The sequence below is a fragment of the Buteo buteo genome, chromosome 6 (genome assembly GCF_964188355.1).
Source record: "Buteo buteo chromosome 6, bButBut1.hap1.1, whole genome shotgun sequence".
NCBI lineage: Eukaryota > Metazoa > Chordata > Aves > Accipitriformes > Accipitridae > Buteo > Buteo buteo.
Window position 1 is genome coordinate 53,093,971 of NC_134176.1, and position 22,214 is coordinate 53,116,184.

Below are 22,214 nucleotides of genomic sequence, written 5' to 3' on the forward strand. Positions count from 1 at the left end.
TTTTTTTTTTTTTTTTTTTTTTGCTTCCCCCCCAGTGGTCACGGGAGCTACTGATGGGATTGGAAAAGCCTATGCAGAAGAGGTAAGAATTCTTATTGCTTAGGAGTGTATCTCGATCCTTGGCAAGATGTCATGCTATCTCAACTCTGTCAAGCAGCAGATCATATCTCCTCACCTTATCTTAACATAGATATCTGTGGAGAAAGAAGTCTCCTGCCTTGCCTCCCTCTGGTGACCAGCCAAAAGTTGTATCCCTTTTTGTTAATTTCCTTTATTTGTGAATTCTGTTTTCAGCCCTTACCTTGTCCTTCACTTCTTATTTTTAACTTTTTTTTAGTTGTTACCAAGGGTTGAGACAGTTGAAATAATTGTATTTCCTTCTGGTATTTCCAGGCACTGACTAAATGGCATTTCTAGCTGCCTGCAGTATGTTCCAATTATTCCCTATAGTTCATGAAGTCTCTGAAGCTGGCTTTTACCTCTGTCTCTTTTACTGAGCTTTTGCTCTTGATGGATATGTAGGCTCCAAATATGGTACTGGAATGTATTGCTTAAGACAGAAAGTGCCCGTTAGTATGGGGCAATTTAGCCTATAAGCCCAGAGAACATCATGACAAATAGTGCTGACTACAACAATTTATAGCAAAAATAACTTTCAACTCCAGCATCAGTATCAAAGCAAGCCTGTCTCAGAGAACACAAAAACGAGTAGACACCAGCATGACTTTGTGTGAGGAGATCAGCTGCAAGAGATTCCCTTTTTCTTGAATTTTTTGTTCTGCAGAGCCCACAGGAAAAGTACCATTCCTCTTCACAGGTAGTCCTCGTCCTTCAGGTTTTCCTTCAGCCCTGTGTGCCCTGCCACCTGCACCCGTGGCCCCCAGATTCCTTTCTATTTTGCAGAAAGTAGCACCTTGTCCTACTGGGTCGAGAACGGGGAGTTGGCTGCAAAAGGAATTGAAGCCTGGTGCCAACAGCACCTGATCCTGGCGTAGAGCTGACAGCTCATACATGCCAAATACCCCAGTTACATGGCACTGAAGCAAATGATGCAACACTTAAATTTAACTGCCTAGAGCAAGTGGGAGGAGGTCACTGTGCCCAGGGCATAGCACTATCTGGAGGAAGTCCTCCGATACAGGAGACACCCCCTGAACAGCACGGGAGATGAGTTTCAGGATCTATGTGTTAGGTTATCGGGTGAATGAAACTACAGCTTGCTTTATGTTCTGCTGGTGTCTCTAAGAACCAGGCTGCCTTTGAACACCAATGTGTGCTGCTGGCAGACCCCTGTATTTGAACCACCATTAGGAAAGCTGATCGCAAGTATGAGATCCTGCTGGGAAACAATGACTGTTTCAGCTTCTTTGCTAGAGTTGCTGTAGGCACAGAGCACTCCAAAAGCAGCCCAGGTACAAATATTCATTCTTGGGCTATAGAATAAAACACACTTTTCGTGAGTTGTATTTCTTATTGTTACTTATGTATTTCTTTAGCATAAAACACAAATCCACCCTTTGACAGTTTAGGTGGATGAAGAATACTTGATGAAGTCAAGTGTGGCTGCAGGGTGAAATGTGGAATACCTGAAAAGACTTCTCAATCTTTCAATTAACTCCAGAGATGTCTTCATAAGACTGCCAGCAGAGGCTTGACTTTCTACTAGAAATTCCCTTCAGATTACTATAAATGCCACTGGCATACAGCTGCTTGGGCACTGATGGCTGTGATTATAATCATGCAGATTAATTCCTTTTCCTTGGAGGGATTTGTGAGAAATGCAACGGTGTGTTGAGAATCGCCTCTTAGAAAGTTTGATGTGGTCACCAGTAAGTGATGGAAAAATGTTACAAGTTTGTGGATTCTCTGGTTATACTCTGCTCTGCTGGTTACTTTCCTTCTTTTCCACGCAACAAGCTGTTTTTACACTTTTCACTCTTGCAGTATTAAGATCTTCATTCTTTGCTCAGCACTGGTATAATTTTCATCACTAGACCAACGCTTCACGAAGGGTAGTGCCATGGTAAATACAAGTTTTCTTTTCTGTCCAGGTAGCGCTCACCCAGTCTTTGATTCCAAAGCAGCACGCTTTTTTTTTCTTTTTTTTTTTTTTTTCCAGGATATGGTCAGGAGTTGCTATTTGTTGCCCCTCTCTTGCTGTCTGCTGTTTGCTTTTGTGAAACATGAGTTTAAATTTAATCTTAGATGTATTTCTGTGTTAGTGGTAAACTAGAGATTGTGATCCCATTGCGTACTCTGCAGTACTCTGCTATGCACATCTGCTTAGTATTGCTTTTTCAGATCCTCTTGATACACCTACTCTAACAAGAGTTTTAATTCTGCTTTAGTGGGCTCTTAATGACATTCCTTTCTGTCCTGGAGAGAAAGGGCTTTAACAGCAGTTGTGTTTTGCTACCAAAGTGGAAAATGTGGCAGTTACTAACATGGAATTTAAGGAAACTGGACACCTACATCCACCAACTCTGTTAGGATGGTGATTCTTGCTTGTGTGAATCCTTAGGCTACAAGAGCATCTTCCCAATGTTTGCTATTCTGGGTGAGTTTTTGGGATTAGTTTTAAGGTCTTCTCATTCAGCCTTTTCATGACTCTAGGGACATTGGCCAAATATCCGAGTATAATGGCAGGTTATCTGCAAAGCAAGTGGGTCATCGTTGTTTCTTATATGAAAATGTAATTAGTAAAATGTAATTAGTTACTGGGATCTCAGAGGATCATTATTGCTCTTTGGGCTCTTGTGGTTCCTTTCAACCCCCTAGGCCTCTACCAGTGAAGTCAGAGCGCTCAGCAGAAACTGATCTGGTTGCATCAAAGTCAAACTGAACTTGCCGTTGAACACTGTATCTTTTCCAAGTTTGATTATTTCTGTTAGTGATATTCGTTCCTAGTTACAGGCTCTTTCCTTGGCCATTTTATGTGCTCTGAACTCGGAGAACTCCTCTCGCAAATGGGTTTCCATTTCCAGATTTCAGATGCGCTTCTCAGAGTGTGTCCCTTTAGTGTTAACACAGCAGCAGTTTCCCTCAAGCTTGCTCTTGTGGTGGAGTTCTCTAAATGTGCCGAGATTCCACTAACTGGGTGCACTGGCATGGATTTACTTCCTTGGCTTTTGAGACAAGTACAGCTGGATACTTCTTCGTAAAGCTCAGGTACCTACTTAAGCGATCTGGGAGCCCAGAGGTCACGACTGCTGAAAGAAAGCAAACTGTGTGTCAACAGTCTGGAGCTTGCACCCATGAGGAACATCTCTGGGGCTTTTTTGCCCCATGGGACCACAGCTATTTCAAACTCTGAGTAGATTACTGTCAGATTGTCCTCAGTGTCACAGGCTGAGATACTTCTAGGTAAAGTATTTGCCTCCACTGCCTTGGTCCTCTGGAGTGAGAGAATGCTACGTTATTCCCTTCTCCTCCCTGCCTGCCAAGCCTACTGTTGGTTTTATAAAAAGTTTATTCCAGTGAGCCAGGTGCTTATCTGGAGGTGAATGTGTTCATCCCTTTTAGACAATTGTTCTCTTGACACCAGATCGTTTCCTTGAGCAGAAAGCTTAAGTTACCCATAAGCCTGAACTTGGCAGCGGTGTGTTAGCAGTTCCTAGTGTGAGTGTCTTTGGTTTCAACACACCTCGCTCTACAGTCATGAGAGATCTAGCATGAGATTTCTTATGCTTAGAGATCACACATGGGAGTGAAGTACAGAGTTTGCTGACAAACTTCGTCATACTTCTCCCTTTCAGAGGCTTTCTTGGTTTGCATACTTCTGCTAGAAAGGTAGACGAGATTAAGTCACTTTAGGTTGCTGCTGTACTGTGCTGCAGTGTTGGGTTTTGTGTGTGGTTTGTTGTGTTTTGTGGGGTTTTTTTTGTTTTGTTTGGGGATTTTTTTTTATTTTTTATTTTTTTTATTTCCTTTAAGACCCATTCTCACCTGCTTCCTAAGGCAGTGAAGGAGTTTTATTGGAGCAATGAGAACTTACCTGTTTTTTATATGTAGGTGTTAGGTGTCTGAAAGGCAGTGTCACTATGAATTGTGGATATATTGGTTCTACTTTTCACTAGAACAGGGACTTACACTAGTCACAAACATTGTTTTCATTGCTGAGTAATTCAGAGAGGTAGCTGTCTTTCTGCAGACACTTTTAAACTGAGTTGTTAGATCACATTTCAAACTTGCAGCAGTAGGTCTGATTTAATGACCAGAATATGCGCTGGCCACAGCTTAAGTTACACAGATAGCTTCCCTAGAAGAACTGCCTGAGTAAATTAACCTTTATACCTGTGATTAGTACAAAGTAAGAGGGCAGCCTGACTAAAGGAAGGAAGTATTGAGTGCTGGGGTCATTTTGCAACATAGGTGTTCAAGTGACCACAGATATCTTAACTTGGCATGTTAAACTTAATTATGGTTGATAACTTCTTTGCTCTGACTTGCAGAGGTGTTGTAAAAGTTCTGTAGAATATCTGCTGTTGGTTTTCTGTTTTATAAATGTGCCTCTACGCCTGTATTGGATGACAGAGAAGATAATAAATTTGGCGTGAAGGGAATCAAGTAAAAAGTTACATGGAAGTATTTGTCCTGGTTTTCTCCTTCATGTTTCTATTTAAAATTGTAATTTTTTCAAACTCGCTGGTCATATACTGTTGCAATGTTTGATAAATTGTGCAATTCCTTTAATTAGGATACTAACTTGGAAGCGATTTATGACTGCTCTTATGTCTCCTGTTCTGTTTTGTTACAGCTAGCAAGACGTGGAATGAAGGTGGCTCTAATCAGTAGGTCAAAAGAAAAACTGGACCAGGTTGCTAGTGAAATAAGTGAGTTGAAAACTTCTTCCCTAAACTTCACAGTCAAGCTTATAAATAAATGCTCTTGTGCACAGTGCAAATGTTACAGATATAAGTGGTAAATGCCTTGTAGATTAATTTTACAGGTGTTAAATATTTAACTTCTGAGAACAATAGGGCTTAATTCTGGAATCAGTACTTCTAAAACTATTAGTCTCCTGTAAGAACAGCTCACCAGGTCAGACCAAAATACAACGTATCCCCATAGTAGCTGTCTACAGTCATAATAAGGTGAAAAACATGCAGCCATTACTTCATCTGAATATTCTGTCAGCTTGAAGCAAGTTTGATTTCATGGGCTTCAGCCATAAGGGTGGTTTCTGTGTAACTCAAAGTTGTTGAAAACATGTTCCTTATGTTAGTTGTTGTATTACCAGGTATACAAATTTACTGTGTAGCTTCCCCCTCCTCCCCCTTTTTTTGTTTTGTTTGGATAAACAAAGATCAGATTAGAGAGCTGTAAGCTCTTTTGGGGTGATGAGTGAGCACAGTCATAGGAATACAGGGAATAAGTTAATGTGTTTAAGAACCTGTATTAACAATTGTTTCTTCAGTAAGTGTGTAGTAAATGGCTGTAATGCAAAAATAAGGGAGCAACTTAAGTATTCCACTCACAAACGTAAAATGGATATTTGTACAGGATCAGTTAGGAGAAAGCTTCCTCAAGCCTCATGCTGACAAATGATTTTCCAATCAGAGCAAAGTATAACTGTAACACACAAGAATTCCTCTTGTAATCTATATCTCTTTTATTAAGGCAGATTTCATGCAAGGTTATTAGTTTATGCAGAGTATGTCAAGATAAAGTGAGAAATGTAGCCTGTGTGTAGAGGCTTTTGATAAGCAGGAGTGGAAGTTGTGTACTATAAAGCAGGTTTCTCAGCATGATGATGTTGGGTAAACAAACCTTTAAGATTATGCTTCTGTGCTACCCTCCCTTGTCTTGCTTAGACTTTCCTAAAATGGTTTGTGTACATAATGCAGATAATTGTAAGAGCTGCTCTCTTTCAGAGGTCATAGATGTATTGTTTTGGCTTGAGTTTGTTAAAACTTTTAATAAAATTGTTAGTGGTACTGCTTTACTGTAAAACATAATCTGCAAGTCAAACCTCAACAAACTGTTCTATACTAAGTTGTAAGGGGCTGCTTAGTGAATGTAAGGATGGCTAAAAGACTGAAGGACTTCAGCTTGCTTAATGGTAACTGTTTTACTAGCTTACTGAAAGACAGAGGGCATACAATTCTGTTGATATAAATGCCGCTGTCTCTGATTTTTAGTGTCCAATGTAAGATGGCATATGAAACTGTTTTCTAGACAGAAAAGTCTTCCTTTCTATGTGTATGTTTAGGTGGTAGAGAGCATTCCTCCTTAGAGCGAAGATGGCATCAAGTTCTATCTTCTGCTAGTTTGGAAGTAATTGGCGTTGTTCATTGGTATCCCGCATTTAAGGATGTCACTGCAGCGTCTGGACGTAACTGCGATGCTCAGGTCAATACAGTCACAGTGTAAATTCAACAGTATAGGTGTCACTGCTCGGGTAACCTGCATGAGTACTGAAGCTTACTGCAAATACGTAAGTTGCAACAAGGTGGTCTTTTTGGTGGTTCACTGCAGGAGCTGGATGGTAGTTTGCTGCATATGTGTGTGTATGCAGTCAGGTTTCTTAAAATGCTGTATAAAGTTGTCTTGCTAGGTAAAAGTGTAACTGATAGAAGTATCTACAAGTATCTTGTTCTGGAATCAAACACTTAAGCATGAAGCGACAAGCTTCCTGAAAGTGGTCATAACCCTTTCTGTAACAGTCTGAAAATCTCTTCCTCCTTGGGAATTAAGCATGATGCTGACAAGACAGATAAATCTACTTCTTTGAGCTTTTGGCACTTACATGATAGATGCTGGGGGAGCTTTTCAGATTAAAAACTAGGTACGTGTACCTATGTAAAGCAGCCTGTAATACATAATTACTGTTAGGCCTCACCCAAACATTTTTCTGCTTTCTTTCCTAAACCATTCTGAAATGAGATGACTCACGTTGGGTTTTCGGAACATTTCTTTTGACAACACTGAGCTACTGAAATGTATACTTTGTTCGTTGTGGCATATGCTGAAGGATTAGGATAGTCTGCATAATCAAGTGAGCCTGAGTGGCACTTTCGGATCCTGCTAGGTTTTAACTGGACAGAATTTTCTTGTATTCATGCTCGTGTGGTCTCTGCAGTCTGTTCAGATGTTGTCATATATAAGGTGGGTGACTCTTTTAGAGCTAAGGCTGTAACTGCTTGGGTGTTTCCCTTGCAGGCTTTTAAGGTAGCTTTAAACTTCTTTATGGTGGTCCCACAATTGTTCTTCAAGTTAACGTGAGCTTGCTCCTGTTGAGTAATGACCTTTAATCACTTTAAGGAAAAATGGCTGTTTGACTAATTCCAGTTCTTTGAACTGTGTGAGCCATGCGTGTTTTCAGTTCCTTCCTCATTTTCACTAATCAGAGTCCTGCTCATCCTAGTGAATGGATAGATGCCCTCTGCCACAAATAACGAGAGGGCTTTTGAGGGTCAGGTATGTTCATTCTATTTCAGAAGAATCCTTTTTTATGCTCTTAGAATATACTTATATTAGGAGTGATAGCTATGTACAAAATGTAAGTTGCATAACCACCATCATAAGGGAAGTACTGATAGGTCTTTCTGAGTCTTAAATGCCAGCTGACCTGGATCTGATATTTTTGCGTGTGTATGCACATTAAACTGGCTGTACTGACGTTACAGGAAGGCCAGATGTTCTGAACTTGCGTCTCAGTTTGAGCAACAAAAAATAGTGGATTAATTACAAGTAGTTAAGACTTTAGAAGACTTTCCAATCTGTCTTCAAGCATGTTGTAAAGCTGAATTTATTTGTGGAATACTTAGGTGTTGTAGGATTTGTCATGAAAGGGAAATTCTGCTTTGTGTTCCCTAAGAAGTAAAGCATAGGCCACAGACTGAAGAAGAAAAAATTCTGAATTTCCTCTTTAGTGGTCATGGACCACCTTTGCATGGAATTATATAGGTTTTATGGAAACATATTTGATCTTCTAATCAAGTTTTCATGCACAAACACTGACTACTAGGGCCACTATACAAAATGCTTGGTCTACTTTAGTTCATGCTACATCATTGTTTCAGCACCTTTTTAAAGTGTCTGTTGTCTTACATCATTAGATGCTTTAAAAGGTTCAGGCAGGATCAGAAAGAAAACTTCTCTGTGAATGGAGACAACTATTTGAACACCATGTAATGAGGCATTTCTCTGATTTGCTGTATTCAATAATGAGTACGGTGCAAGACATCTCAGGAGCTCTGTGCCAGCAGCTGGTTCAGGAGCCGTGGATTTGCAAGCAGAAAAGCTTTAGTTATTGCACTGCTGCCGATAGGTATGTTCTGAGCAGACCTGAGAAGAACTTTGCTGTAGAAACTCATTACCTAGGAGCTGCAATATGAAGAATGTAGTGAAAACCAGTCAAGCAGGGAAAACACTTTAAAGAGAACTTGCCTGTAGGGAAATTGTCAAAAGAAGAATTTGGTATTGGTGTATGTTATTAGCTGGTGGCTTCAGAGGACAGGTGGTGGAGTTGTGCATGAGCTGTGGGAGCCAAGAAAAAACAGTTGTAGCTAAGCAGTGTTCCTACTTGCAAGTGTAAGTATCTACTTACTTGTAGTTAAGTGCTTATAAACGCAACATGGGAGACTTTGAGTTTGTCAACAGTTACTATTTAATTCAAAACTTTTTTTAAAGTAAATTCCCATTTGCAGCTTTAAAGGTGGTGGTGGTTGGTGTTACATATACCCAGGTGATAATATTAGCTCCTAAGAAATTGTTTGGACTGAAAAAAAAATTTTTTTTCCAATGTATTTTCACAAATCATCATTTAACTGGAGTACGTTGTCTTTTAAGCCTTTTATACTGTTTAAGAACTAGTGTCCAAAACTTTAATTTGATTCTGCTACATGTCTGTCTTTAATAAAATACAGGTTTTTGCAATTAGAATCTGTGTAGCTGGCTATTTACTTCCAGTAAGTTGCCTGAGCTCAGTGTGTAGTGTTCCTGAAGTTGCTTGGTCGTGGTAGTTTCATCTTGAGCTGCTACTCTAACCCCAAGATTCCAGGTACACTGTAAACTGACAGCTGTCGTGTTTAGACTTGGGATCTATCGTGTTCTCACTACTCTGGCACGATTTGCGAGTACAAGAAAGGAATGGGATGTGGTGCCAAAACCAGAAATGTTCCTTCTCTGTTTCCTAGGCAGGTGGGTTTTACAGCTTTCTTCTGCTTTCTCGGTGACGAGATCGCGGGGAGCATTCTGAAGCGCACCTGATGCTGACCACTGCGCTTGTGCCTCAGCAGTTACCGTGACCCTGCTGCTACCAATGGCCAGTGCCCTCCCATGGCAAATCTGTCCCCTGCAGATGCTCGCCTGCGCCGACCTTGGAGCACATTGCCCCTTAATCTCTCCCCCGTTATTCCCATTTCCTCCCCCTCATGCTCCGGTTAAATCCTCCTTGCATCTTGGAGTTGGCAGGTAAGACTATTTGCATTTAATAGAGGAGGTTGAAAGGCGGACAAACTCAGTGAGGAAGGGGACATCATCTTCTTACTTTTCTTGCACAGAAATGACAAGGTTCACTTTCCTGAGCTTAACTTGAAGACTAACTGAATCCGGCAGTTATTTTGACCTTTTGTGATCTATTTCAAGGTAAATTAATGTGTTTGCAGCCTTCCATCATCTGAGCCAGGTTCAGCTTGACATATTTGAAATCCCCCTATATTTCTTGGACTTGACAAAATGGCTTCGAATTTTTTGGACTTGTTTTGATGCACTGAAGTCACCTTTCACATAAAGTTGTAGCATAAGGATCTTTGATGCAAAATGAGCTCTCGGTTTTCATCTCTGAAGAAGGTTTCCCTTGGATGAAGTGAAGAAAATTCCCATGGTTCTGCCTTGAATGGTGTCAGCCGCTTACTAAAGAAGCAGTTGTCAGGCACTGTGAAGAGTGGACAGAGGATTCAAGCCAAATTAATTTTTATTAATTTGTCAACAAATGAAATAGATGAACCCCTAATACAATCAACAGAGCATGTAAAAGACATAGAGCAGTTGGGAAGGGAGCTTATTTTAAGATTTTTTTTCTTTAAGAAGCATCCTGCTTCTGTGGTTTGGGTTTTTTCCCCCTCTTAATCCCTCTTTTTTATCATCTTCTCTTGCATTTTCTCAGTGAGATTTTGCCTGGATTAATTTGAAGAAACTGAGCAGAATGCTTAGAGAGAAACACTTGACAAGACGTTCCTGCAAGCTACAAGGTGCAGTCCTAGGACTACTTCACCCTTTAGTAGAATTTTGAAGCAGCAACAGGGTCGGACGAGCCACGAGCAAAACGTTCTGCAGGTGACTGGTGACATCCTTGCAAAAGAACGAACTTCGTTTACATACCAGCTGTCAGCATACAGAGTGAGACCACATTGTCATAGTCGCTTTTAAGGATGAAAACCAGTTTAAGAAAGTTTAGCAGTCGGTGTCACGGGTTACGCATAGCAGTAAGTGATCTGGCAAGTTCTAGCAGATGGTGCTTTTTCACACCTGGCAAGACTGAGTTAGCCTCTTCTGGAAAGAAGGATTGGAAGCGTGCTTGCTGTGAACTTCACTGCCGGAGTGTTTCTGTGCAGTATTTGTTGTGCCGATAGTTTGTAAACCCATAAAGTCCAGGAGAAGAAATTTGTAAAGGTTGTTTAAATGTGAATTAAGTGCTTTGGGTTTCCTTTTCTGGATATAAACTGCCGCAGAAGTAGCCTCTTCTACACCTTGGATACCCTGTATGTTGTGTCTATAGGTTCAGAACTAACTCTGGGACCTAATGGTGTCTTGAGTCTTAATGTTTTACACGGTAGGTAGGTGGATCAATGCGGGAGATGACTTACTCGGTACTTTTGAAACCTGGACTGAAGAACCAGGATTTAGTCATGGCTGCAAACATTCAGGGTCACTGGTGCCTCCACCTGGGAGTAGTTGGGTGGGGAATAGGTTGCATTTTCTTTAATACACAGAGACTTAATGCCTGTCTCTGCTGACAACCTACTTGTAACATAAGTTTTTGTGGATGCCAAAACCAAGAGCCCTTGTGCTAGTCTCTGGGCCGTTAAACACCTTCTGTTAACACAAAAGCTGCAATATATTGCTTATCACTTTCAGTGTAAAATAAACTGAAAATTACATGAAAAATGAGTATTGGATTGTTTTCACTGAGTTGAAAGTCCTGTTTTGTGAATCTGCTTTAAGGCAATTGGTGGAAGCTCTGTTGCCGAGAGACTTAAAATTAGACCTTTTAAGAGGCTCTACAGGGAACAGTCTCTCTCTGGCACAAGGAAGGGACTGGGTGACGCAAACAGTGCTGTCCTCCTATAACTTCATTCTATGCATGTATAGTTTAGTCTCTTGTCACTTTTTTAGCAGGTTGAGTTCCATTACACCAAGCCAACTTTTTATCTGTCAAAGCTGTAAAAATCCCCGATAGACTTCTCTGCTGAGGAAACGGTGATAATTGCATTTATGTTTTTTCAGGAATATGTTGTGGTGAGGAAAATAATTAATGCTAGTTAGTAGCTCTTCATAGAGAAAGAAAACTCAGTTGTTCTGTTTTTCACAACAAATTCTTCAGAAAAAAAATTCCATGAATATGAAAAAAAGAAACCAATTAAAAAAATGGTGTAACTAATGGATACAAATATGCTTGCCGTGTAACTCCTTAAGCATGGGCAACACTTCCAGTGCTGAACTGGGTACTATACTACTTTGTTAATTAGTCCACATCTAATGCACAATATATTTTTCCCTTACAAGTTACACTTTGGAGAACCCTGAAAACTGTGCTTTTTAAGTGTCTGTCTGTTGACTACAGTAAATGCTTTTTTGTGGATGCTGAATGCAGATGAAACTATCAGGACATAAAAAATAATGCCAAATTAGCGTAGAAGCTTGTTTCACTTTTTAAATTGGTTTTAATTCATGTAGAGTGACTGACTTAGATGTCTTGAAATTGACTTGAGAGTAGGGGCAAAATTTTTTTGTTAATCCATACTATGATACCTTTCAGTCTCTGTAAGTGACTCTTAAATTCTTCTTACTAAGTAATTCTCCTGGTCATTCTGGAATTCACTCTGTTGAACTTAAATCTGAAAAAAAAAGTGGCTTTTTTTTTTTTAAATCTGTTCTAATAATTATAGAGCTGGAGAATTTAGACTTCTATTTGCAAAAATTGATGAAAAATTCATGTTTACATGTGTATACATATCATGTGTACACATTGTCACAGTCAGGCAATAATAATGACATTAAGGAAAACAAAATATTACAGGAAGATTTGGAAATAGTCCATATGCCCTTCCTAAAATGAGTTAGTAAATTAAAAATAGCTTTCTTCACGCTGTGTAAAAACCAGTACCACCAATGAATATAAAAAATAAAGCCTTGGAGGGGGTTGAAAATAGTGTCAGGGAAAGAGGAGAGAAGGAAGGGGAATTTGAGATGCAGCCTGTCACACAATACTAACCTTCCCACACCTCACATTACACTTATCTCTGAAACACCGTGGGGTCTCTGGTGCCCGTAGCCGTGTCCTGGAGTTGAGGGGGTGCGCGTGGTCGGCATCAAGGCTGTGCTGGCCTTACCGCCCGAAATAACGTCGACATTTGGAAACGTTGCGGTGGCTTGACTGTGCAGCCCCCCCAGGCTGCTTGATTTTGTGTTTTTTAGTCAGCTTTGTAATTAGGACAAGCTTGATTTGGGAAGGCTTACGATGTTGAGCATAATATTTGGGTGAGTGGGCTTATTGATTGGTCCTGTGTGTTGCTAAGAATGTTTTTTCTGACTTGATAAGTGTATCTTAGCTGCTGTAATGTATTTTGATGTAATGGGAGTCAGAGAGGAGCAAATGGAGGCAAGCATTAATAAAGTGTGTTTTCTTCTTATGTGTTGTAGTAACAGCCCTGCTTATACACATTAAAAACTTAAATGTCCCCTGTGGCTCAAGGGTTTGTGGACTTTGGCTTAGAGATCCATCTTCTGCTGTGTCGTCTTTGAAAGCTGAGAAGTGAGGAATTGACTTGTGTATGTGTGTGTATATTGAAACTTAAGGCTGTTTAACGGAATTGTAACATTTTAAATAAGGTCTGGCATTTTTTACCCATTCTATACTTCTGTGTGATTAGATTTTTTAAATATCCACTATTTTTAAGGAAGCTGTATCTATGAAATTCTATGTGCAACTAGTGCAGTATGTAAAAAAAAAAAAAAAAAAAAAATTAAAAAAAATTAAAATTCACTGGCAGTGTTGCATGTGTAGTTGAATGAAAGGAATCTGAACCTATTTGTTAGTGCTTGACCAAATGTGCATACGCACATGCTTTTAAAAATGTGTTGAAACATAGCAAGTTCTGTTAAATTGTAGGCAGGCGTCTCATGCTATGCAGAAACTGCTGCGTTCCTACCTGGAGACTTCTTTTGCAAACCAGGTGCAAACAGAGCTTTCTTTTGGCTACAACTTCAACTTCTGTTATTCCTTAGGTTACCAGTACTCTGCTTCAGAGGTTTACAGAACTGTCTATAACTTAGGTATCGTAATAAAAATCCTACTGTATCTGTTGCTGCGTATCTGCTCCCCTTCTGAACGCTCGTGTCTTTTGCATGGGGTCTGTGCTGTGCAGCATCCCCCTGGGTGAGGGTTCAGCACTGACCCTCCCGTATCTTCTGTGCTGCTCTCCAGGCCCTGGTCTCTCTCGTCTCCTCTTTTGCAGAAACGAGAAGCATGATCTGTCATTTGGGACAAGGACTGATATGGCTACACAAATGGGAGCTCTCATCCCTTCAGAAATTCAGTTTGCCTATGGACTCTGTAGTTGAAACATAAATAAAATGCATGTGGCAAAAGAGCCCAGAGGTTTTGCTCTAGATTGGCTTTTCTCCATCTGTTACCTGTGCTACTGGGATCTCATTCCTGAAGAATATTGCAGGTTCTCCAGGGTTTCTGCTCTTTTTGCTCATAAGTGTCCAAACACTCCTCTAGTAATTCTGTATTTCACTGTGACTGATATGGGTGGGGGAGAAGGAGGTTTGTATTTCATTTTACGTGTCTTTCTCAATATCTTGGACTTCATTGAGTAACTTGGAACTGTAATTAACAGCTGGTCTCTATTCTGCTGAAAGGCAAAGCTCATTCCTTGCATTCTTAAGTCCCTACAAAATCATCAGAAAAAAACTAGCTCTTGTTATACCCAGCTGATTTGAATATGCTTCTATATGGTGAATAATAGTGTGTAATAACAATCTGCTGTCACCAGTCTGAAAGTATTTTGTCCTTCTGGAAAACAGATTCCATACATGACACTCAGTGTGCTACTTCTGTGAACTCTGAAAGTCCCAAATTGGATACATTCCCAAAATGGATGGCTCTCCTTTAAAAAAAACAAACAAAACAACAACAACAAAACCCAAACCCAAAGACTTTGTAGAGCTATCTGCAGCCACTCTGTAGTCTTAAATTTTTCTTCATCTCTGCCCTGCATAGATACAGTACTAAAAAGCAGGAGGTTTTCACATTTTGGTTTAATCTTTCAGCTTCTTAACCTTTATTGAAAGGTTACAAACTCTCTTTCTGGAGACTGGGTACTGGATTACAGTGAGTTTTGCCACTGCAGTGATACTGGAAAGGTGACATCTTTATTTGTGGATGTAGTTGAATCTCCTTACTTAACCAAATTTTTCCCCTCCTGTATGATGAAGAATGGAGAGCTATTTTTCTACTGCTTTGCTTGCATCTCTGGCCGTCCTGAAGCTAAAGACCAAGTGAGACTTCTTTTATGTTTTTGTTGCTTTATACCACATCACTCTGATGGCAATATTTATATGAGGCTTTGAATGTAAAGCGATGAGATGCTTCAGTTCTAGCAAGAGGTTTTTAATATACTTTCCCTGAGCTTGAAATAACTGTTCCCACTGCCTGCTTACAATGTGGGCCTCGTATCCTGCACCTCTCTGTTGCAAAGTTGACTGGATTTGTTTCAACATACTCGGTGCAAATTCAAGCTGCTGTAGCCAACTGCTTTGAAACAGGTGGCGCAAGTAAGAATGTTATTTCATCAGGGATGGCGATCTTCTAGTTTTCCCGTTTCCCAGCAAGACTGTACCACAGAGCCCTTTAGCACTGACACTGCTTCTGTCAGGTAAACTGAGCTGCTTCTGACCACTGGGCTAGTGTCTGTTTGCTTTCGCATCTGAGTACACAAGTTTACTCCTCTGGGGGAACCTTCTTTCAAGCCCAGTTTATCTGTGTCTGAAAGCTTCATTTCCTTAGCATTTTCTTAGCCTGTCAACCAAGATTTCAGTTTAGGGGGGGCTGCTGCTTCGAATTATTTGCAAGCTTCCAAAAAAATAAATTTGAAGATGCTTACTTCCTAGCCACTTCACAGTTCTTTATTAGTCTTTATTTAGGATGTAGCTCACTGTAGTTTCTAACTTTCCACTTTTTTTTTTTTTATTCCAGTGTGAACCTTTTCTCTGGTGTTCTAGGTAATGCAGTGCTATTTTGCATCTGACCCTTTTTAGTAGCAAAGGTGTGCCCTAGTTTGCCTGATCATTTGGATTAGTGTTTTCCTTGGATAGCAAGACGCTGGATACATTTCCTCTAAGTCAGACAGACATCTCTCTGGCCTTTGGAGTTAATTAAGCTTTTGCTTCACCAAGTGAGGTTGTAACTAACCATCTTAGAGATGAGAAATAAGGTGAGTGTTGTGTCTTTTCAGCTGTTGCTCGGGATGGTGCTGGTGTGCTTTTGCCGCTGAGTTGTCCTTTCTCTACTTTTCTGTCTTCAGTTCTCTGCTGCTTCAGTTGTGCCTGCTTGCTGAAGTGTGTGGTTTCCATCTCTACCAGTCTTCCTTGAGTATCACTCCCCCTGCATCCTCCCGGCCCCCATCATGCAGCATCTTTCACTTATGATCTTTCTGGCTACAAACTTAATTTCATTTGGCATCTGGAGGTACTGTTTCCAATGTAAGGTAGAACTGGGGGTCTCCTCTGGACCTCTTAGGCTTAATCTGCTCTTTAGCAGCCTTCGTTCTTGCATTTGTATGTAAATGCTAATGTCACATATGTGTAAGAGTAGATATTCTTTTCCTGTGAACTGTTGATGACTTAAATTATGTATGAATACACGGGTATACTTTTAATAAACATCCTGAACTTGACCATTTAGTTTCTGATTTTAAAATGTCGAACTCTTTTGTTTGCAAGAACTTCCATGAACATAAGACAATGTCTGTATAAAAATGAAAACCCAGAGTGTAGGAAGACTGTTGAGATCTGGACATATAATGTGATGCATCATTTCTTTTCAAAGTGTGAGTGTACTTAAAAGTTTATCATGGTGGAGATCCCTTAGAAGGAAGGTGTAGGATAGATGTGGCTTTTGGTTTTGCTGTCTCCATTCCACCTTCCTTGTGCTTGTGAAATTCAATAAGGTAGGATTTGTAAAAGCTGAAAGGGGCAGGTTCAAATAATGAAAAATCTAGAAGATGCATAGGAGAAGACTGACATGCATAGGAAACTGAAAAGATGGACATGAAAACAAGTAAATGTTAACATCTTAATGTCCTCCAGCTCAAAATTGAGAAGTAAGAGAAGTAAGTTACCTCTTCAATGTTAGCAAACAAATGTCAGTGCAGTATCAACCAATGCATAGTGACAGGAATGGGAAAGAAAAAAATACTGTTACGAGGTATGACTGAGGAAGAGGACATGGTAGCTCAAAAACCTACTCTCGGAGCAATCAGAATGGATGCAGGCACACCAATTTGAAATTTGGTCAGTTCTGCTCTTGGCAGGTTCAAAAGCAAAAAACGTGGCAGCAGTGGGGTGGTGTGGGTGCTGAAAGTGTATAAGGATTTATAGTGATTGGGCAAACAGCTGTAGGAAGAATTGGCTGAAGGCCATCAGGGTAGACAGACCCAGCTCTGGAAGTTTCAGAGCAACGAACTCTTGGAGCTTGGGATAATAAATTGAGGAAACATTACTGTGTACTTACCTTATTTTTTTTTATACCACTTTCCTCTTTCATCTGCTACAGAATACCAAATACTTGTATAGATGGACCTCTGGACAGACCTGGAATGACTGCTTAAATATCTTTATACTTATTTTGAGTAGTGGCACCTTAACCAAATTTGAGACACTATTTGGAGTACTCTTCTGAGGATACCAAAGGCAGTGTTTTCTTCAAGGGATTATCCATGAAAGTGTTTGTGTTTCTGATGGTGTGTATGTGAAGAATGTGGTTAAATAGCCTATTTGTTTCCAGACCGTCTCATCCTGTATTGTGCGGGAAGGCATAGAATGGGAACATGCCTCAGGAGGTCAGTTCTTTACCACCTGTGCAAAAAGTGGCACACTTTTCAGTTATATTATGTTCCCCTTCTCATGGGTAGTTTTTATACTGCCTTTGTTTGCATGAAAACTGTTTTTCTATAGGTATTGGTCTGGGACATTCTGACTGTGTTCTTGGGTTGCTATCTGGATCTTCGAAAGAATCCGTCCCAGTATCTTCTACAAAAGTTCACTTTGCCTTTTTGTTTTGTACAACATTTGTACCATCCTGCTCTTATCACCATTATGACTATTGGTTTGTTCAGCATTCCCACAGCTGTGAAGATGTTTTGTCAAGGCTTTTTGTGGTCAACAACTTATTTTTCAAATGATGGTGTGGTTGCAGAAGATCATGTCTGCTTTTATTAGATTACCAGGATACTGTTGTGCATAGTTGGTCTCTTGCTAAGTTACCAGAAGTCTTGGCTCAGGTTATACAGACCCTGTAAATTAACTGGACCTGTGCAACTTTAGGTTAAAACTTATTTGTAGGGTCAATACTGATCTCACCTGAGATTTTTAGTAAATGAAGTGATTAAAACACTGGTGTGTCAGAGTTGAGAAATGTGAAGGAGGTCTGCTGAACTTCCTTTCCCATCCTTGAGACCTGACGGGTAGGTGATGACTGGCTGCTGCACTGCTGTTGATAGCGTGGTGGTGTAATATTCAGTCCCCACAACTATTGATAATATGGTGGTGGAATATTCAGTTCCCTGCTAAGAAGCATTTGAAGTACCAGTTCCAAAGATGAAATGTAAGGTTCACTTTTCAATGTATCATCAGGAATGCTGGACACGCTGGCAGATAATATCAGCTCTTTTGGATCCTTTAGCTGCTGACTGCAAAAACTGGCTTGATACTCTTCTTTCCTTTCCTGTGGCTCCCGAGTACATCATGGCCTTCAAGCTGAAGGAGTTTCATTAAGGAGTTTCAGGTTTTCTTTTCTTGGACAGCAAGAGCCTGGTCACTGCTAGATACCCTGGATTAGGACATAGCCTGCTTGCTTCTTTCTCTATTACACTACATCTCAGAGTCTTTTTGGCAGATAAGACAAGGATGTGTGCTACTCTCTTCTAGTCCATCTGTTTGAGAACATCTTAATCCTTCTTAAGATCAAGGAAATTCCCTTTTCGATTGTTCATACAAAGCAGAGCACATCTGTTCTCTGCACCTTGTGCTCTGACTACTAGGACGAGCTTACGCAGAAGTGACTTAATGCTATTTGCATCGCCGTCTGACGTGGAACCACTTTATCCGGTGTATCTACTAGTCCTTTCTCTGATGTAGCGGATCATTCCATCTATCGCAGGTTCTGGGACAGAGCACGGGGTACACAGAAGTTACAGGATACCTGAACGCTGGTGTGAAATGGGGAGGGAGGGTTTGGTCAGCGGGTGGCATCTGCTGGGGCAAGACACTCTTGCGTGTTTGCAACGAGTGACCGCACAAAGCCTGTGTCCTCTGGCCATACCAGTAGGCAGTCTTCTACTTTTCGTATGTTTTTCTACACTGTACCACCCACCCTCCATCCACAAAGGGTGCTGCATCTTTTTATAGGTGTATTGCTTAGCTACCTTAAATGTAATGGCTCTTTGCTAACCTTCTAAAGGCTCGCAGAAGGGTCCAGTGTGAACAGTGGTGTGAGGACTTTTAATTTTTTTTTTCTATTTATAGTAGTAAGTCTTCCAACTCCCCCCCCCCCCCCCCCCCCCTTACCTTATCCTCTCAGTATCCCTGTAGTGATTTCGAAAGGCTTCAAAGGTAGATGGGTAACAATCCTAATGAAGAGTGTTTAGTATCAAAGGGCCAGTACCAATTGAGCAAATTTGTGAGGATGGTGTTTGGGTCCTTTAAACAGCTCCCATTTCATGAGTGGCAGTGAAGACAGCTGCAGATCCCACAAAACAGTTAAAAATGGCATGTCTGTAGAAGCGTGCAACTTGGGCTTTGCCCACCCAGTGCACTTGCACATATTAGGTGTGCCTCTAACGCTGCATTTAATTCAGCGTCCTGTAAGAACTCAAACGTGTGTGCTAAATATTAGAACAGCTGTGTTCAAAAATAGACCATTTCTACCCCCCCCCAATGTTGAACTTGATTTTCTTCTGACGTGATCACAAGACTGCTACTGCAGTAGGGGCTTAATGCTATTTACGTTGTCATTTGACATAGCAACATCTCTCAGGGGATTTTTCAACAATGCAGCTGTTCAGGAGAGATGAAGAGGTTGAGGGTGGGGAGAGGGGAAAAGGAGGAGAAATAATTTCCTCTGCCATTAGGGATATTGGGGGGGGCGGAGGGGAGGCAGCCAGCAAACAGCGAGTTCAGTAGATTCATGATTCTGCATGAATGGACGGCAGGATCATGGGAGTCGCGGCTTTCCCTTGAATGGGAAGGAGCATCATGGGAATCTGGCTGCTTCTAATCTTTTTGTGAATGATTCTTTTCCTTTAACATGGCACTGCTTTTATGAATGGCTCTGGGGGCAAAGTGCTGCAAAATCCTTCTCAAGCTGTATACAGTTTCCTTACGGAATGCTGGGGTGGGAGTCAGGTGCAGCAAAGCAGAGATGCTGCAATGCTAAGCCACTGTTCTGCTCTTTTGAAGTCTGAGAGGACATTGTACTGATTTTAATTCAGTGTAATTAATGTAGCTTGATGGAAGCAGAATTGCTTTTTACGTGAAGTATTTTCAATACTTGCTTGCTTCTATTTCAGAATGTAGCCGGCTACGTGTATTTTTCCTGTTCTGTTAAGGTTGGAGATGACAGCATATCAGACTGGTTTTGGAATGATTAAACTTGAAGTTCTGGTCTTCTTGTTCACCCACGTGTTCCCTTTTTGATTTATATTCAAAATACTAAATACTCAAAAAGTTCTATGGCACCAGAAGTGAGAATGGAAACAGAGGGCAACAATGAATTGTTTTGCTTGGTCTGAAGCATTCAGCATTCATCTGGCTTAAGTTGGAAAAAAGTGTTCTTGTCAAGTTGTACTTGAACACTGTTTTTTACCTGCATTTTCTGATTTCTGCTTTTTTTTTTTTTATTCTGTGCAAACCTGTATAATTTGTTTTCTTGCCATCTTCGGTGTCCCTTACAAAAATGTGCTGAATCATTTGAGAATGTATGTTCTTACCAGAAGTAGCTTAATGTCGCAAACTTCTTGTGCAGGTTATATTAAGATTCAAGGGTTCCTATTGCAGAGGTGAAAATGTTAATGTGTAATATTAGCTACTTAAAATAATATTTTGTAAAACTGTAATAACTGATATATTCTTAATATCTGAATGGTAATTCAACTATTTCAAAGTTAAACTTCTAAAACCTTTTTTTTTCCTAGAGGAGAAGTACAAAGTGGAAACAAAAGTCATTGTGGCAGACTTTGGAGAGAGAGAAGAAATTTACAGTAGAATCAAAGCGGGATTGGAAGGCCTGGAGATTGGTGTTTTAGGTTTGTATCTGATCTTTCTAAATCTTTCATAGTGGTGTTTCGTCTTGACATGCCTACTAACTTTTTCCCATATTGAAGTTTATTGAAACCAATTCACAGAAGCTAATGTTTGCCTGACTAAAACTGTGTTGCTGCATGCTTGATGCGTTTTTTTTAGCTTCCCGTTGATATGCTACACGAGATGGTGCTTGCACGAGTGCCTACGTTCTAGGAATTGTGATGCTTATTGAATGTTTTCAATGTGCTATTCTGTGATTGCTAAAGGCTCTTTAGCTTATGGCTGCATGCACAGTGACTTGACCTAATGTCACCTTAGAACCTAAGCGAGCTCCAGATACTTAGATTCAGCTTAGCAGTAGAGCCCTGTGGGAGAACCATTAACTTTTAATTATAGAGCTGTTGAAATTTAATCATTACACTATAGCATCAAGTAACTGGTTCCCGCTTCAAAAGTTTTAAGCGTGTTCTGGTCATGTTGGTAAGCTGCAGTTCTTTTGCTGGTAGCAACGCAATATGCCCAAGTATGGGTTGTGATAGTGCAGGAGTGTGGGTGGTGTGGTAGTCCTTGAAAAGACAAGGTGATCCATCCAGATACTTTGTCAAATGTAGAAATTAGGTGATTTCAAGAAGGTGTTTATCACAAGCTAAGAAGAGTTTAAACATAACAACAGTTTACCTGAATCTTTTTAGAACAGTGGGGTAAAGGCAGTTGCTTATCAGTTTTCTGGTTCTTTTCTTGGAAGCACGTATGCCTGTGCATATCCTATATTTCTACAGTTACTCAACATGGGGATGAGAACCTGTGATGGTTAAACATTAGGCATGGACCTTTTATAAAGTCACATGGCTCAGACATCTACTGGTATATTTCATCTGATGAAGTACTTCTCACTACAGAACTCATTTTACTAACCTGCAGTGCAGTAATTGGAGCTAGAACCGTTTTTTTAAAAAGCGAATTTCAAAATAAATTCATTATAAACGTGGTGATATACTACATGAACTTTGTTATTAATAGATGAATCTTGTTGTACGATGTCTGCAAATAATGCCCAAGAAAATAGTGTATGTAAAAATTCATTTAAAAAATAATGTTAAAGGATAAAGCCCAGAATGTTCCCTAGTACTTCTGACTTGAGATTTGAGTACGTACAATTCATGACATCCAGTATTTAATTGCTATAAAAATTCAAATCCATTGGAGTAACTACAACTGCCAACAATGTGTTTTGTGTAAAGAGTAGTTTTGACAAAGCTGTGGATGCCTAGTTTCTGGTTTCTGAAGGAAATAAGTTCCAAAGAAACTTTGAAGATTAAAATTAATGTCTGTTCTCATCTGTCCTGTCAAAATCAACTCAGGGAATGTAAGGCTTGCAAGCTGCCTGTCACGTAGCAATTGCTGCAGAGTAGTGTATCGCTTAAAAGCCTCAAAACACCAGCAAACCTTTTACTGTGTGAGGT

General features: G+C 40.3%; 1 protein-coding gene across 1 annotated transcript in view; it reads left to right on the forward strand.

Annotated features, from left to right (window-relative positions):
• Positions 1-22,214, forward strand: part of HSD17B12 (hydroxysteroid 17-beta dehydrogenase 12) — a 91,186-nt gene that overhangs the window by 33,646 nt on the left and 35,326 nt on the right. The window contains 3 exon segments of the mRNA XM_075030950.1: positions 36-82; positions 4,757-4,832; positions 20,643-20,753. Of these exon segments, the coding sequence (XP_074887051.1) occupies positions 36-82; positions 4,757-4,832; positions 20,643-20,753 (234 nt within the window).